Consider the following 16,711-nt stretch of genomic DNA (forward strand, 5'->3'; position numbering starts at 1 on the left):
AAAGTGGTAGAAAGAGGGGGGGCAGAAGGGATTTCCCAAGGCACAAATGTGACATCAGCTGAGGGAGAGTAAGGAAATCCTCTTTGCCCTGTCTAAGGCTTAATGGACCCAGGGCACACCAGGAATGCCATCTGGTATGCTTTGCTGCTCCTACTTTGCTTCCCCAAACCTGCACCACCCTACTTCCCTCCCACTGTGAAGAGACATCTGTCTATGAACAGCTAGATGCAGAGATTGTCTTTCTGCTCTGTTTGGTTGGCTTCAAGTGGCTCAGAACAGGACTTCAGAACAGGCTAGCCATAATAAACATTGGATAGGCTTCAGTGGGCTTTGTGTGTGCATGCTCATGTAGGGGATATGTCAACATTTTGTTGAAAAACAGGGAAATGTTCAGCCAGACAGCAAAGATTGGGCCTTTCAGTAAACGGAAAGGTGGGCAGGCGACAAGGGGTATAGCTCTGTGAAACAGGTCGGAAGCACTTGCCTCCTCATCCATGAAGGAGTATTTATAAGAAGGTTCTGCATCATCTGCAGCTCTGCTGTTTCCCTGTTGGCAGGAAGCGGAGAATATTATCCAGAAGATCAGGCAGCAGCAGTATCCGGAGCTGCTGGCTTTCGACCAGCTTCTCATAGAGAGGAAAGACCACAAGGTGTTTCTGCAGTTTGGTAAGATTATAGTTCTTTAGTAGGTTCCTCTCCCAGTTCCAGCAACATTCTCTGCCAGAGCTGATGTGGGACAGGGTGCGCAGAGCAGTGGCTGTCTTGCCCAGCTGCGGGATCTCAACAGGCCAAACTGTAACCAAGCTGTCTCTCTGTTTTAGAGGAAGAAGAGATTACTTTTGCTCCAACCTACCGTTTTGAAAGAGGTACCCGGGAGAAGTATGCTTACACCAAGCAAAAAGCTACAGGGGTAGGTGAAAACTCATTTCGCTTCATGAGTATATAGCAGAGCAGGGAAGGTAACACCTACTGAAGGAAGTGACCAAAACAAATCTTTCCATGTTCTGCGCTCATAGCATTTTGAAAGGAGTCAATCCAGACAAAAAGATTTAACACAAATATAGTGCTTGGGCAAGCGAATTTCCTCTTCGTTTGTGAACTTGTCCTTTCTCTTCTTCTTGACATCAGTTCTCCTTTGGTTTGCAGATGAAGTACAATTTGCCGTCCTGGTGTGATCGAGTGCTCTGGAAATCGTACCCCATGGTGCACGTTGTCTGTCAGTCCTATGGTGGGTAGATAACAGATTGTAGATAGCAAAGCAATCAGTCTGAAACGGAAATGATTCAGAGCAGTCTGTAGGAATCTCCCTGCACTGCCAGGCACTCAGCATAGAGGGACCTGATGTTAAACCATGCAGACTGGATCCAAATCTCTCTGCCTGTAACCTTACAAAGTTGGGAATTAATTCTGTTACTCTTTTATATGCAGAATACCACTTAGGCAGCTGCAGCTGTCAAGCTTTAGGATACACTATAGGAGCCTTTTATACCAGTTATTTCTTGGCAACAACAACTGCACTTTTCCTATGCGGTTGCCACCAGGAGCTCCTTGTTGGTGCCAGCAGGACGGACCTTTCATACATGGTCCAGTCTGCAGAGGCTGGAGCTGCAAATATCTCTCTTCTACCAATTCATATTCCAGAAGGATATGTGGTACTAGGGACTAGGTACTACGCACGTAAGGAAGAGGGCAAACCTGTAAGACCTATTTAAAAAAGACCTAGATACTAGTTCCTGAAATTTCATTGACTATATGTAGAACTAATCATGTAGGTATAATGATGATGATTTTTCTGTGCATGGGATTGAGAAGAGGGCTGCAGAAGTCTCTTGCTGGATAAACTGGACTGACATGATCACAAAGCCTATGATGATGGAATGTGTTGTTAAATTAAGCACCTCTAGGAGTATGGCATCTGCCTATACACCCTTCTGTTCAATGGGCTGGGCTATCTGGAACTCACTGTGTGCCTAGATAATGCCAAGCCATTACTTAACTCCACTGTTAATTTTGTGCCATGAGTGGGTCTGTAGTGCAGAAGTGGCAACAATGTATTCCCATGTGATTGCCTGCCCTATTAGAGCTTGAAGTAGCTGTGCCCCTTGCAGACATAACCAAGACCACCACGAGGGTTTTCAGTATTGGGGAAATGTAACATTGATAGTCGCTTGCAAAATGATGTGGTAAAGTTGTGTCCATTAAATAAATCTTTCTGTATTTTGATAGAAGAGTTACATTCCTATATACTAATATGAGATTATGTAGAAACACCTTTGACTAGAAGCAGTTACCACAGCGACAGTTATGCTTTCTGGAAAATTACTGAATAATATTCCTATTGCAGTGATCTCAATGGAGCAGGGCAGAAATGCAGGGTGGTAACTATTGTCCCTCTCTCGTTGGCAGGCTGCACCACTGACATCATGACAAGTGACCACAGTCCTGTGTTTGCCACCTTTGAAGTGGGAGTCACCTCACAGTTTGTTTCAAAGAATGGTTAGTCAGACTGAGTGCAAATGTACTGTCTTGGATATATCTGTCTTTGTATCTTTGGATATAAGATGCCACATATTGTGTATATCGAAAGAAAAAGCTGATTCTCAAATAGTCCATTCAAAAATGCCCTCTCTTGTTCTCCTACTGAAAATATTCTCATTTTCCCTCCTCTTTCCTAGACTCCAAGTACACAGACTCCCAAGGGGAGATCGAGTTCCTGCACTGCTACGCTACTCTAAAGACCAAGTCCCAGACCAAGTTCTACATTGAGTTTCACTCTAGCTGCTTAGAAGGTATGGGTTTACACGTCTTTATTCTTTCTGTTAAAGTTCCCTGTTTGTTTGAATTAATTCCCCTTCCTTTGGCTTTGATCTAAATAAATGTCTGTGTAGGTCACTTGTTTCAGTGCAAAAAAGGAATGTCCTAGAGATCTGTTGCATTCTGCAAGTTATCCTTTACTGTCAGCAATACTTACAGCCATTTAGCTGTAATCCATGCTTAGACACGTAACCTTTTGCCATTTCTTCCATCTTGTCTGGCAATCTGATCATCTCTTCCTTGAAGAGAAATGTGTATTGTTCTTGTTTCTGCACACAAAAAAATATCTATTTAGCTAACACACCATTGATTAAACTTCTAATCATGCCTGCTACAAGTGATCAGGTGCTTTCAAAATAAAGCATCTGCATTGGTCTAATAAATATAACATGGTTCCCCTGGTTGGAAAAGAACAAATCAGAGGATCAGCTTAAAGTGAAAAGAAAGATGGTGTGATGACTCCGTAAATGGGACTGTGTACCTACCAGCACTACATATTTTACTCTCTGTCCATGTGCTGCAGGGCTGAGTCTCAGCTGTTTATGTAATGCAAGCCTACATGCCCTTACTGTGCTTTTTTTAAGCAATCTCCATCACAGGACTGCTCTTCTAAGTGGGACAGCATGCCTTCGGTGTACGCTTCATCACATTATTGCATGTCAGAGAGCTGTGTCAAAGACAGTTCCATAAAAGATTATTTTTTGGCTGTATCAAAATTTGCATAAATTTCTATGGAAACAGTGTATTACGAATCTTAAATTAGAATTTCAAAAGTGTGCTATCTTGAGTGGCGTAGGAAGAGCTGTCATGTTCTTATCCTCCAGTCCATGTATGCACTGAGCTTTTCAGTGCCAAGCTGAACTGTAAAATAAAACCACTTAACAATGCCCTATTAAGATCACTTGTAAATTTTCCATGTAAACATTTACCTGTAGCTCAAACCATAAGCTTCTTAATACTCTTAAAACTTGTGTCCAAGTAGGAAAGTAAATGTTGGCCTTTTGGAGATCTAGCATCTGAAAAGGCCAAATTCTTGCCAAGTTCTTGCTGTCTCTCTTCTGGTGATCTCCTTTCTCATCACTTTGTAGGTTTTGTAAAGAGCCAGGAAGGGGAAAATGAGGATGGAAACGAAGGGGAGCTTGTGGTAAAGTTCATTGACGCTCTTCCAAAGGTAAGCTGGAAATATCCATATGGAAGAGAAGCCTTCCACTTGCATCCCATAAGCAACATTAAGTCTTTTGCTTATATAATACTGTTTTCAGGAATATTGTTGTGGTCTTATTTACACCCAAAAGAGTTCATAAGAATGCAGGATGTGCTTAAGCCAAGTAGTTTATAAGAAGGAAAGGACTTGCCTGCCAGCATACTTCCATCTGCATCAGGAATTTTGCTGGCATGATTATGTCACTCAGGAGCATGACTTTTTTCCTCACCTTTTAAGTGAACACAACTGTGTTGAGAAGTCTTTTAAACAGGTCTGGTTTTTTGTTTGTTTTAGATGGAAGATAAAACAGAATAAAGAGTAACTCTGCCCCAGAGTTTCTTTGCCCTGTCAGAAAGTTTTTTCTTAGTATTTCTGTGAAAAGTTAACTAAGTATTTTTTACCTGTGTTAAAAAGAACATCAGTGGCCAGATGTAGTGTTCTGTACCTCAGTGTCAGAGACAAGTCCTATCCTTGATATTGGAGCTGTTCTCTGTTTCCAGGCATGGTGGGAGCTAGAATAATTATCAGAGCTGTTGGATTTTGAACAAATATGTATGTCAGTACGTTTCTGAATAGCCCAAAAGAGGAACCGCTGACTTTGGAAAGAATGCCTTACACTCAGAGGCTGGGGAAAGATTCTACAATAAGCAATTGTAATAAGAGCCAAACAGATTTTGGGGAACAGCCTATAATGAGAGTCCAGATCACTTCCTCCTAGAGCAGTTTTCAGTCTTGCATTGTAGGAAAAAAATGCAGCTGAGCCCAACACAAGTGATTTGTAGCATCCTAGCTGCTGTGCGGGGTGTGAGAGTGGGAGACTCTAGGAAGTGTAACATCCTATCACAGACCTCCAAACATGACTGAAGAGCCTGAACCTGGGCATGACATGATACCCTCACATGTCTGTCCAGCTGAATTTTGTTCGTTTGGGATTGAGGCACAGGGAGAACTTGGTTCATGTAGCGAACCTGTTACCACATTAATTTGTCTTTCAGCTGACTCCAATCATCTCAGACCCAGAATACCTACTGGATCAACACATCCTGATCAGCATTAAGTCATCAGACAGTGATGAATCTTACGGTAAATGCTTAGCTATAAAGTTCTGGATGAGTCAAAATCTACTTAGTTTTTCCCAAATCGCTGGAAGAGTGGGAGAGAACAGAACTAACTCTTACAGACTGAACATCTATGATGCTCTGACTTCTGATTTAGAGCTCAATACATACAAAAATACATTGTGGGTAATATTTTATGAGGTAATGATGCTGAGAGAATTATGAACAAGAGTCATCAGTCTGTATAAACTTTACAAGCCATAAAAGAGTAGTGGCTTAAAAAGAAAGTACTCTACTGGAATTAAACCAGGAGTCAGTCTGTTTAAATGGGTTTGTTCAGCACATGCAAATCCTGTTTCACTTGCAATTACTTGATGCATTTCTCCTGGCTACAGAAAAGTCATTGTCACTGCTGCTTGCTTCCAAGTACTAATCAGCTAGCCTGCAGTCCTTGTCCACAGAAGGCTCTCTGCTGTAATCACATTAACTGACATGGCAGTTACCTGCTCACGTTTTCCTTATCAGTCATGGAAGCTCAGCACCCTGTAGTCGCCTGCTGGTGTCTGGAATGTCCAAGTCCTTCACAAACGTGTGAGGAAGTGTAAAAGAAATACGACAGTCGTTACCATGGTCCGGAGCAGATTCTCTCCAGTAATCTTGGCCCTGTCTGCACGGATGTAGATGACTGACATGACAAAGGGAATTCGGTGCTTTTTTTCTTAGTCCGAGGCTTATTACTTTTCATCTTCTAGGGGAAGGCTGCATTGCCCTGCGAATAGAAGCAACAGAATCCTTAGTTCCTATCCATACTGTGCTGACACACCATGGTGAGAAAACAGGGGTCTTCCAAGGTGAAATCAAGTTGCAAACATCACAAGGAAAGCAGAGAGAGAAACTGTATGGTAAGGAACTAGATCATCTCTGTAACACTCACAGTAGAGTATTCCATTTTAAAAGATGTCTCATAATGATCAAGGAATTGAAAATTATCCTTGCAGTGCTATTAGTCCCAAATAGTAAGAGTTTTTGATGCTAACTGCATGAAGATATATTTTTTATTGTTAGCTCTCAGGAGTATAGCCATGCTGTGAGAAATTCACAGCAATTCCATTTGTTTTTTTCTTTTTCATCATTCATGTAAATTTGACAGACTGAGAGAGCCCCCTGTCTGTCACTGATACTGGTTTTATTGAATGATGATACCTTATTTCCACTTGCAGTGGCTATATGGTAAAGTGCCAAAGCTGTCCCTCCACTAGTCAGCCCGGGGTGCATCTGCAAAAAGTATGTGAGGCTCTCAAGGAGCAATTTCTCAGCTAAAAGATCACAAACCTGTCTTATTATCACCATGCTGCCTGCTGTTCTCTTTCAGAATACAAAAGTAGCCTAAGGATATTTACTACTATCCTTGATGTTAAAATGACCTGTATATGACTGTTTGGGGGCTTGCAACCTTTGTTTGTATTTCAGAATAGACACTGGCTTTCCTATGTCACCAAAACATGATATGAATTAGTGGGCAGTTGAAAACATAACAGCAACAACTGTTTAGAACCAGCTCCCTGTCATTCTAATACATGTTGAGATGCCTTAATAAAAGCAGTAATGCAGAAAACCTAGGGAACTGGACTCTGAAGCTGCCCAAGCACTCCTTAATGCCTTTTCTTTCCTCCAGATTTTGTCAAGGTTGAACGTGATGAAATCACTGGGCAGAAACCAAAGAACATCAGCAATTTAGAGACTAATAAAGACTGGGATCAGGCTAACAGGTAAAGGGCAAATGGGTAAATCAGGTACTGAAAACTAGTTGGTTCAATAAATGTAAAGCTGGGCTTGCTGAGGTTTTAATAGGCATGATGAGCACTGGGATGCTGCCTTTGTGGCCCTCTGGTCAGCACTGGTCAATTCTTCTGAGTTCAAAGCTTTGAAAGCTGAGAATATTTAAGTCAAACTGGGCACCTGCACTCCATTTACACCTCTCCTTAAGAAGGGTCCTTTCATTTCTAACAGAAAACCAAAATCTACTCATTTGATGGCCAAAGAGGCAGCAGCCATTGCTCGCTACTGGGGGAGTGCTTCCTCTTCTCCAGACAACCCGGCAAAGGAGGATATGTTACGGTAATCTTGCTGCCTTACCTCTGCCATTTTAGGTGGGAAGCTATGCTTAAACTGCTTGTCTTCTTTTCTGAGAGTGCTGCCTTCTGCCTGCAAATCTATTCGGGTACACCTCAGACGGCCAAATGTCTCTCCTGTTGCTCCAGCACCGTATTTCTACACTGTGCAATGCTGTCCAGTGCTGTGATCTTGCTTTCAGCCATCCTGCTGCAGCTGCCCGCTGAACTGCTGGGCCCCAAACCCTGTACAATTGTTGTTTGCCCCTGCATGTGGCTGCAAAAGCTGAGCACTAGTGCGCTCTGCAGCCTGGAAATGGAAGTGTCTGCCACAGCCAGAGAAACTATGTGGGGCTGGGGGAGGTGGCCTGGACCTAGCTGCTTCCTCTCCAGTGACCCAGGGGAGCTAGGTGCTAGCAGGACTCCCACTTACTCTCTGATTCTGAAACAACAGTGACAAAAAAAAAAAAAGGCACAGTAGGTGGTATTGAATCAAAGCAGTCAGTGGGCACTAACTCCTTTGTAGCTGGCAGAGAGACAGAAAAAAATGTATTTTTTCATGTATCTTTCTAACAATATTTTTTCTCTTCAGCAGCTGCACTCCCACAGACATCAGCAACCCCAACTACCTGGGGATGGCTGCTTTCTCTCAGCAACCTTCTGCAACAAGCCAGATTAAGCAGATACCGTCATCAGACCAGCTATCTTTCTGGAACTACGAGCAGAATCCCAAAGAGAATACCTCTGTAATGGGACAGAGGGAGCCATCCTCCACATCACCCTCCTTGTCACCTCTATCTCCAAAACCGTCCCTCCAGCCTACAGTTACAGTAAACAGAAGCATCTCCAGTAGGAGTCAAGAGCATCTGTGAGTCTTTGCCTTTTGCACTGGGACTATTCCCCTTCCCTATTATTCTACATGGTTGCTGTTTCATTATCTGTAAGAACAGATGGAACATATTCTTTCAGCCTTTTATCTCTAGAATTAGAAGTAGGTAAGGGAAGGTCGCAAGTGCAGGCATCACATACTCAAAAGAAACTAGTGTACTAGTTCCTCAGACTTTGGTGAAAGGAAAGCCAAAAATATGTGTTCAAGTTTAATTTTCTTCCAGCTGGGTTCTAGAGAGAAGGAGAAGACTACAGAGTTAGCTGTAGTAACAAAGAAGAAAAATTAGGAGTTGAGCTTTAGGAGTTGAGATGGGAAGGAGAGCTCCTTCACACATCGTGTGTGCAGTACTTCAGTACTCAGTAGGATTTCTACTTGCACTACTATACAAATGTCCAACTTGCTATAGATGTCTGCATCTATCACAAGTCTTGTTGCAGAATTCCAACTCTGCAATTGAAAACAAAACAAAAAAAATAAATTAGTAAAGTGATGAGACTACTCTACCCCAGTGCTTGCATGTGTTCAGTGTCCTCATTCCAGGCCTCTTCTTCATAGTGACAGCTGCTTTCTGAGTCTGGGCTAGCGTTCGCTGGTAAATGTACTCAGCACACTGTAAGACAGAACTTGCAGGAGTCACAGCTGCAAACACTGCCTCAGTCTGTTAATGTACCTGGTACAGTTTTATCCATTCCTTAGAAATACCAGATGATATTGGTAGCAAGAGGAGATTGACCTAGTTGTATAATGATCTAGCATGATGTGAGCTCTTAACTGTTACCTGTCCAGACAGCCACTTCAATCCTCCCTGCCAGATCTGAAGATTCTTATTAACATTTCAATTCAGATCTGTGTATGTCACGTAGCCATCAAAGCACTTGGTACAGTTTGGCTCAGTATCTTATCTCTGTTCAAAAGAGAAGCCAAGCATCACTTTGACAAGACTATAGTCCAGCAGGGAGTTTGTATAGCACCATGTCTATCTGCACTCAGAGATTAAACAAGACAAAAGAAGCCATACACAATTCTGTTCTGTCCCCTGAGTTTAATTTTTATCCTGTTACTTATTTGTGCAGTCAGTTTAATTTTATCATGTTCATTTCCTATTCATTTTCTCTTAAATCAGTCAGTTTTTCTTGCCTGCTCTTTAAAATTCTGTTTTACACTGCTTTGATGACTGTAGGCCACCTGAACCAGGAAAGAACATGGCAGAGCCTTTATTTCCGGAGGAGGGACAGCAAAAACCAGAGATGTTTGAGAACCCACTGTACGGCTGTATGGGCTCTAAGGGCAAGGTGGCATCAAAGAAAGAACAGGACTACCCCAAGGCCTCACGAAAAGAGCAGCTGCCAGTGCCCGATCAGAGCTTTCTTCTCACAAGGCCGCAAGAGCCTGAGAGCAGCAAGACCTCCGGCAAACAACCATCCCCCCCATTCCTGGTCCCCACACATCGATTTCGCTCCTATACCTGCTCCAGCCAATCTGAAGAAAAGAATGTAAGTGAAAAGACTCAAGGCAAAACAAAGATGGCCGTGCCATCAGAAAACTCAGCACCACTCAAAAAATTAGTCAAACCTTCAAGGTCTGAAGTCAGCTCAGCCACACAGGGACAGGCCAACAAGCCGCCCCTTCCCTCCAAGAGCCGGGCAGTGCTGGACATGCAGAACTCCAAGGGCCGAGACTATCGGGACAGCTCAGAGCTGCCACACTCCGGGAAGCATCGGACAGAAGAGGGGCCAGTCAGCAGGACAACCACACCGGTGTGTTTCTTGTGGCTGTGGGAGTTTTATTAGGCTGTGGTGTCACAGCAGAAAACTACGAGGTGTACTGGTTTAATGTATGCCCTCTGCATTTCCTGACCAAGCTCAGAGCACTGTCCCACTGACCTCCAGGGCTTGCAGAGCAGGGGATGTGAGGGAACGTCTTAAAGCAGCAGCAGTTGTTATGTTGTGAAACCATAGTCTAAGTTTTGCATAGAGTTTTAACTGCTCCTGAACCCTTTAAGCTTGATGGCCAGATTAGGAATGCAAATAGTCAGCTGCTTCATTATTGCTTGTTTGGTGTGTACTGCATTGTTTCTGAGAATGCCCAAACTTGGCCTGACAGCACAAAAATGCAGTTCAGGCTGATAGGTTTGGTTTGCTGTAACTAACAGAAAAATTATTAAAAGTATTCATCTAAGGGAAGACATATCAACTCATAGCAGCATTGTCCAAAGACATTGTTGAGCCCTCTACAGGAATAATCATGCATCTACCTTCCTGGGCTGTTTTTGTTGTTTTCAGAAGGTCACGAGCTGGATGAAGAGTAGGGGAGGTCTTAATAAGTGGGTGTGGGACAAAAAGAGTGAGTGAGCTGTAAGTTTGTGTTTGTTTTTTTTTTTCTTCTTCATAAAAATGGGCAATAGACAAGCTGATGTCTTCTCTTGTCTCTACAGTGAAAACAGCATGGCATGTGGCACCCTCGGAGGAGTCCTGGTGGGAAGAAAGATGGCGATTACTGCTCTGTTCACACTGATAACCTCTGGTCTGGTCCTAAAAAGACTGGGAATTTTTATTTTTGAGAGTGTATCCCTCTCTGCGATTTTGAAAGTGTTCTAGCTGAGAAGTTTAGCCTATGTTGCTCGGACCAAGAGGAGCCAGGACCACAATAACAAATGCAATTTAGCCTTTTGTAGTGTCACTTTGGTACTTCTATTAAGAGGCAGGTGGTTAAGTACATGCATTGGTAAATGTTTTGGAAAAAGAGGAAGGTACGGCATAAGGACTAGAAGATGGAAGGGGTGTGTTTGAAGAACCCCCTTTTTACAAAAGCAATTTTCTTTTATTTTGTGTTAGGGAATTCCTAATAAAGAGTGATATGTAAAAGAAAGCATTCTGAAAGCGGTACAGCTCCAAAGTATGTCAAATCCGTGGAGCAAGGAGTTAGGGGAGGGTGGGAAAAGAGTTTGAATAGCAGATTCTGATGAATGTCATACACTGTCAATGGAGCCAGCTTGGCCTCTTGTGTGAGCTCCCAAGCTGCATACATGCATTCATGCAGAGTGTGAGGGCTGGCCCTTGACACTGTAGCTCTTTTTTTTGTTTTGTTTTCCCTAGCAGGTAGTGCATACCCCTAACAAACAAAGCGAAGTGCCAGAACTATGTGCAGAAATGGGAAAGAATAGACAGGCTGTATGCAGCCTAGGAGTACAGCTGCCTGAAGGGGCAGCAGTCGTTCCAGCCTTTCTTATGGCCAGCACTCTGCTTTTGAAGGATACAGGCTGGCTGGTTTTGTAGCATTCTTAATAGATTAATGCTGACCTTACTGTACACTTTTGTTCATTGACTGAGAATGAATAATGTTAACATAATTGTAATTTCTGTTATATTCATGTTAAGTATTAATGCAGTGGTTACAATTAGGCTATGCCTGTTTGTGACCTAATCATTGCTATTGTTTCCATGTTGATTAAAATAATAAAATAGTCACATTTCTGATCATTCTTTGCTGAAAATTCAGAACTGCCTGCCAGCTGTAGTTCAGTGTTACATCAGCTCACTCAGTGACCATAGCCCATGCCCAGAAGAAACACCACAGGCACCCAGGTGTGCTGTGAAGCTGCAACATTGCTGCTCAATACTGCAACTGAGGATGCATTTGTCTCTGTGCACAGACCCTTTGTGGATACAACTGGTTTAGAAATTCTAGCACCTGCTAGCAGGTACAGTTATCAATTCTATGAGTTTAGAAAATATACTGAAAGCTTACCTGGGGTAGAAGGGGCCAAACATAGGCTTGTGAGAATGGCTGGGAGGTGATAATTTGTAGATACAAACCTTTTAGAAAGAGTTTTCTGTACCATATAGGTTGGGTTTTCAAGGCATCATTGCTGAAACACCTGACTCTCTTGCTGCCTCATAAGTTAGACAGTCCATCGGCTTACATTCCTCTTGCTTTATTCAACAGAATCTTTCCTGCATAATTCCTTCAATTCAATAGCTCTGGTATTTCCCTGGCCCTGGGGAGGGCTTAGCTTTTCTATTTCAGATTCCAGAAGAACTTGTACAGTCACTGGAGAAAACAAAAACAAGCAAACAAAAACAAAACAAAATAAATAAACACCTTCCTGGAGCAGGTGAGCTTTCTATCCACTATGAAGAGTTAGATCAGCTCCTACAAAGTCTGTGGTGTGCTCATGTATGTTTGGAGATGGAAACATGACAGGTTTTCTATGAAAAGCTTTTAACGCCTCAATAATGAAACAGACTCAGCTTGTCTGTGATGGAAGTGCTTTTCCACTGACTCCCTAAGCTGTGAGAGCTTTTCAGATGTGAATATTAGAGAACTGAATTTAAAAAATAAGTCTTGTGCCTATAGTTTTTGTTTGTTTGTTTGTTTTAATACTTTCTGTCAAAGCCTTTAAGACGATCTCTCCTGGTTTTACTACCCATGTCCTGAACTAGATGAAACCGGTTGAGACCAAACACTAACTTCTTCTTTCTCACATATCCCTGGGTGCAGGACTCTCTCTTGCCAAATCAGAAACATTTTTCTGCAATCTCTGTTATAGTCTAATAAGTATGTACAGGCAGTACAAGTAGAAGACAGGAAGCGAAGGGTCTAAATTGTCCAAAAATTCACTGATCTTCCCCAGATGTTACCTATCTGCAACCTTCCAATGTCCTTTATTTTAAGTTTTTATAATAGCTGCAGTCTTGGTGTACTTATTTCCATGGTGACACAGCTGTCAAAAACGTTTTAAGTTCCTGTAGTGTTGTAGAACACAGTGACTGTTTAAAACCCTGCTTCCTGCCTGCACCTGATGAATCTAACACGAGTTTATTTGTCCTTTCAACTGTAAAACTATCAAAGAACTGTCAAAAAACTATCTATTAAGGCTTTTCCTAAAATGCTGTACTGGGGTGTTTATTTACTTTCTGTTTAAGGTGTAGAGTCATACTGAAAATGGCTCAAGAAGGAGTGAAAATAGGAGAAGAAAAAAAGGACTAAGGGACTCCACCCCTATCCTTACTTGTTGTATCCCTTGGTTATAATGTACAGTAGAGATGCAGCAGGAGCAGACTGGTCGACTGCACTAGGAAAGTTGAGGTGAAGGTGAAAGCTCTTGAGCTGCAGTAAAAACCAACAGTTTGGTGCCATAACATATGCCAGCTGCATCTGCACGATGCTCATTTTGTCGAGGCTGAAATATTAAAAGGAGGATTTAGTAGTTTCCTCTAATTCCTATGCACAGCTGAAGCAAGAGCTGGGTGCAGCTGGAGCTATGTCTCACATAGCTGCTCGCATCTGCCTTCCAGTCACCTGTGCCTGCCTGTGAGCGCTTCTGGAGGGGACTCGTTATGCAAGTGCTACAGAATGCAAGTAGTCATTTCAACATGCCAAATTTTCCGAGCGTAGAAGAGGTGTTAGCTGTAGAGGTACGCGATGTTCTTTCTATATATAAGCAAACATCCGATTATTATTCACATTAATATGAAAAAGATCTTTCTAATTCCACAGTGCGCATGGTGTTGTTGCCAATGTGGCTCTTAATAAAAAGTATTCTAGGATTAGATTTGTTTTAAGACTTCTGAAGTCTGTCAAAAAATTCCTTCCCAGTTGAATTGCAGGTTGATGGAAGAGATTTCCTTTTACCTACTGTAATTTGTTACGTTTTTTTGTGACGCATAATGAGATAAAGCATTATCAGAGTAATGTTTTGTCTCATTATGCATCACCAAATTTCTCTGAAGTTCTGTGCTCAGTTCATTACCATTATCCTGCTTTATTAATTTTATTTACAGATCATCTTTGCATTAGCTCCCAAGGCAACTAAACAAAAGGTGCGTTCGACATGCAGAGTTTAATTCAGCTCTGCAGAACTATCCCCTGCTTCACAATGTCATAGGTATGAGTCCATGGTTTATTTTTGTCACAATTCTGCTTTATTTGATTCAGCTTTGAGCAATGAATAAAATAAAGTTTTGCATGAAGAGATTCAGTGACTGCAAACGTGGAAGGGCTTCAACATATCCTTTTAAGTGAAAAACAACTGACGTTCTTCAGTAGCATTCAGAGAACTGTAATCAAAACTGTATTCTCAAAGATCCTGCCTTGCAGGAGACATCATGCACAATAGCCATGAGCATCTGCTGGGATTTTGGGCATTGGACTAGACAACGTCCATCCTCAGCTATGCTGTGCTTCCGTGCTTATGTTTAAGTGAAACCATTCTGTGCCAATGATGGTGATCTGCTGCACAATGTGATTATTATTAAAACTTTATTGCATTTTTTTCAAGGTCTGGACTACATTACATACAGAGTAAATTGATCTTGCATATCATAAAACATTAGGTTATATCAGAAGTAATTAAGATAAAGATTGCAGACAACAAGGTATTAAATGTGCTCTGGAAACAATGAATGGATAGGAGTGGATGTAGGAGACAGGGTCCAGCAACAAGCAGAAAGATTGCTGAAAAGTGAGTAGAGAATCTGCAGAATGAAAAAGAATCCAGCAGAAGGGTAAAAAGTCTCCAGTAGTAACAGTTGACCCAGAGGAGCAAGGAAAGACACAGCAAAGAAAATGGAAAAGAAATGAGAGCTTTGCAACAGAAAGGATAAAGAGTGTGCATGGAAAATATGGCTAATCCATACTTTACAGCGATTTGCATCTTCATAATTGTAGTTCATAAGTATGAAGAAAACAAATGGGTTTGGGAAATAGTCCCTCTTTTAAAACGTGAACTTGAAGACCCAAAACAAAGCCCAGTTTGAAAATGGAGCTTTCAATCTAGCTTAGTCCTTGGGAAAAACACTGCTGATCAACATCTTTAAAAAAAAAAAAAAAAAAAAAAAAAAAAAAAAAAAACATTTTAAGTTCTAAGTCAGAAAGCAGCAAGTAACTGGTCAGCTCAGCAAGCTTCAGCCTGACCTCGCAATGGGTCTAAAGGAAAACTTTGGATCAGAAACTCTTCCACTCACCTTTTAGCAAGGATCCATTTCATCACTTGAGTGTCAGGAGTAGGTAAGAAATCAGAACACAGCCATCTCAGCATATCATCCCTGAAAATTACGTCTGGAAGGGACCCTGAAAGGTCATGTAGTCAAGTTACTATATCAATAAAGGGTAAACTACAAAATTCTTCACAGAGGAATGTTTTTAACTGCCTTTATATACTTCCAGTATGGGAGTTTCTCATCTTCCTCAAGCAGTCTGTTTGTAGAACTTCACCACTCTCTCCTAATCTCTGATGTGCATTTTTTGCTGTATTTTAAGCCCTTTCAGTCTAGTTTTTCCCCTGTGAACAATCAGATCAGGTTACTGTCTTCATTTTCTGACACAGCTTGTGTGTATACTGCTCTCATGGTTCCCATCAGCCTTCTCCTCTTTAGAGTAAACAATTCCAACTGTTTAAATCTTTCCTCTGGGTCATATTTCAGTTTTTCCTGCTAGTCTACTTCAACACCCTAGATTTTCCACATCATTCTTGAAATATGCTGGCTAAAGCTGGATACGTCTCCACCAGAAACCCTGTTCTTGCTGACTAAAGGGGAAGGATCATTTTGCTGATGACAGTCCTGTTTATCTCTTTGAGATGAGGTTTGCCTTTTTTGTGATAGTACGCCGTGGCTGACTCAAGCTGGTAAACCGATACAAACCTTGGATCCTTCCCTACAGCCCTTTCTGTATTTGTCTGCTGAATTATTCCCATCTGAGGTAGTACCATGCATTACAGCATCCTGCACGTCAGGAGAGTTTTGAACTAGAAACCTACTCTCTGGCATATTTGAAGTCTTCAGTCTGCAACAACATGCCAAACAGGGGCTTGCCATCAGCAACAGGAATGGGTTCAGAAATGCAGCAGAGATCTCACAAAATGGACGGTACCTTCTAGGAGTGCTGCAGTCGCACAAAGGGCAAGCACAAAGACTCCAAGTGAAAACCTTTTTAAATGCAGACCGTAGCACAGAGCTTTCATTCGTAGTGACACTTTCTGGTGACAACACAGTGTTGGGCTACCTTTATATATTGCTGCTTCTCCATCTCCTGTTCATTTGTAAGTAATTAAACACAGAAACTGTTGTAATCTGGTCTATGATTATACCTTTAAAAGGGCGCCGTGTCCCAAGGAGGGATAATCTCAGAACACAGCTAGGACAAACAGACTTCATCAGCTTTTACATTAGCAAAGGCTGGTGGAGATGTGGCATGGCCCAATGCATAGGACACCTGGGTGCAGAGGGAAGTTTTCCCAGTAATAATAGTAATTATTATTATTATTATTATTATTTTATCAGATACCAGGACTAACACAGTGCCTAGCACCACTAAGAACCTTTTCAAGAGGCACTTCATGCCTGGCCTGTCAGCTGGTAAAGAACTGGCCCTCTTGTCACATAGATTGACAGCTATTTTGATATGAGCATCTACTGTGTCTCTAAGCAATCTCACATGTCTAATGTCAGTATCTTTTCTTTCACAGCTGTTAACATCTGAAATTTCCTCCCTGTGTTTCACCCTATTCAGTATCTGCTGAAGAGGTGTTGTTTTTTTTTTCACCTTTGCATGGATATATACCTACCAAACACACAGTAGGCTTTGCATGGGAAGCAAAGTTTCAGCCTCTATGTATGTAGAATGAAACATAACC

The 16,711-nt window shown here is 41.9% G+C and overlaps 1 protein-coding gene and 1 long non-coding RNA gene across 11 annotated transcripts in view; one reads left to right on the forward strand and one right to left on the reverse strand.

Annotated features, from left to right (window-relative positions):
• Window positions 1-11,555, forward strand: part of INPP5D (inositol polyphosphate-5-phosphatase D) — a 56,259-nt gene extending 44,704 nt beyond the window's left edge. For 4 of the 6 annotated variants that reach the window (XM_072042731.1, XM_072042734.1, XM_072042735.1 and 1 more), the window contains 13 exons: window positions 558-666; window positions 822-910; window positions 1,147-1,228; window positions 2,407-2,496; window positions 2,676-2,789; window positions 3,903-3,985; window positions 5,014-5,101; window positions 5,829-5,978; window positions 6,752-6,845; window positions 7,087-7,194; window positions 7,780-8,055; window positions 9,257-9,833; window positions 10,511-11,555. In XM_072042731.1, the coding sequence (XP_071898832.1) occupies window positions 558-666; window positions 822-910; window positions 1,147-1,228; window positions 2,407-2,496; window positions 2,676-2,789; window positions 3,903-3,985; window positions 5,014-5,101; window positions 5,829-5,978; window positions 6,752-6,845; window positions 7,087-7,194; window positions 7,780-8,055; window positions 9,257-9,833; window positions 10,511-10,513 (1,863 nt within the window). In that variant the 3' untranslated portion in view covers window positions 10,514-11,555. The remainder of the gene's footprint in view (window positions 1-557; window positions 667-821; window positions 911-1,146; window positions 1,229-2,406; window positions 2,497-2,675; window positions 2,790-3,902; window positions 3,986-5,013; window positions 5,102-5,828; window positions 5,979-6,751; window positions 6,846-7,086; window positions 7,195-7,779; window positions 8,056-9,256; window positions 9,834-10,510) is intronic. The other 2 variants (XM_072042733.1, XM_027464469.3) reach the window with 1 other exon arrangement.
• On the reverse strand, window positions 660-15,865 carry LOC106020111 (uncharacterized). 5 transcript variants are annotated; one of them, XR_011811555.1, is made up of 7 exons: window positions 15,042-15,865; window positions 11,824-12,126; window positions 10,331-10,547; window positions 8,581-8,686; window positions 5,703-5,845; window positions 2,972-3,083; window positions 660-1,223 (listed from the first exon to the last, which is right to left on the reverse strand). It is a non-coding gene; the product is annotated as an uncharacterized lncRNA (long non-coding RNA). The 5 variants fall into 5 exon arrangements; XR_011811556.1 differs by adding an exon at window positions 13,088-13,258 and having other exon boundaries at window positions 8,581-10,547; XR_005267925.2 differs by having other exon boundaries at window positions 8,581-10,547; window positions 11,892-12,126.
• Window positions 15,866-16,711: the final 846 nt, after the last annotated feature.

Source organism: Anas platyrhynchos, chromosome 9 (genome assembly GCF_047663525.1).
Source record: "Anas platyrhynchos isolate ZD024472 breed Pekin duck chromosome 9, IASCAAS_PekinDuck_T2T, whole genome shotgun sequence".
Classification (NCBI taxonomy): domain Eukaryota; kingdom Metazoa; phylum Chordata; class Aves; order Anseriformes; family Anatidae; genus Anas; species Anas platyrhynchos.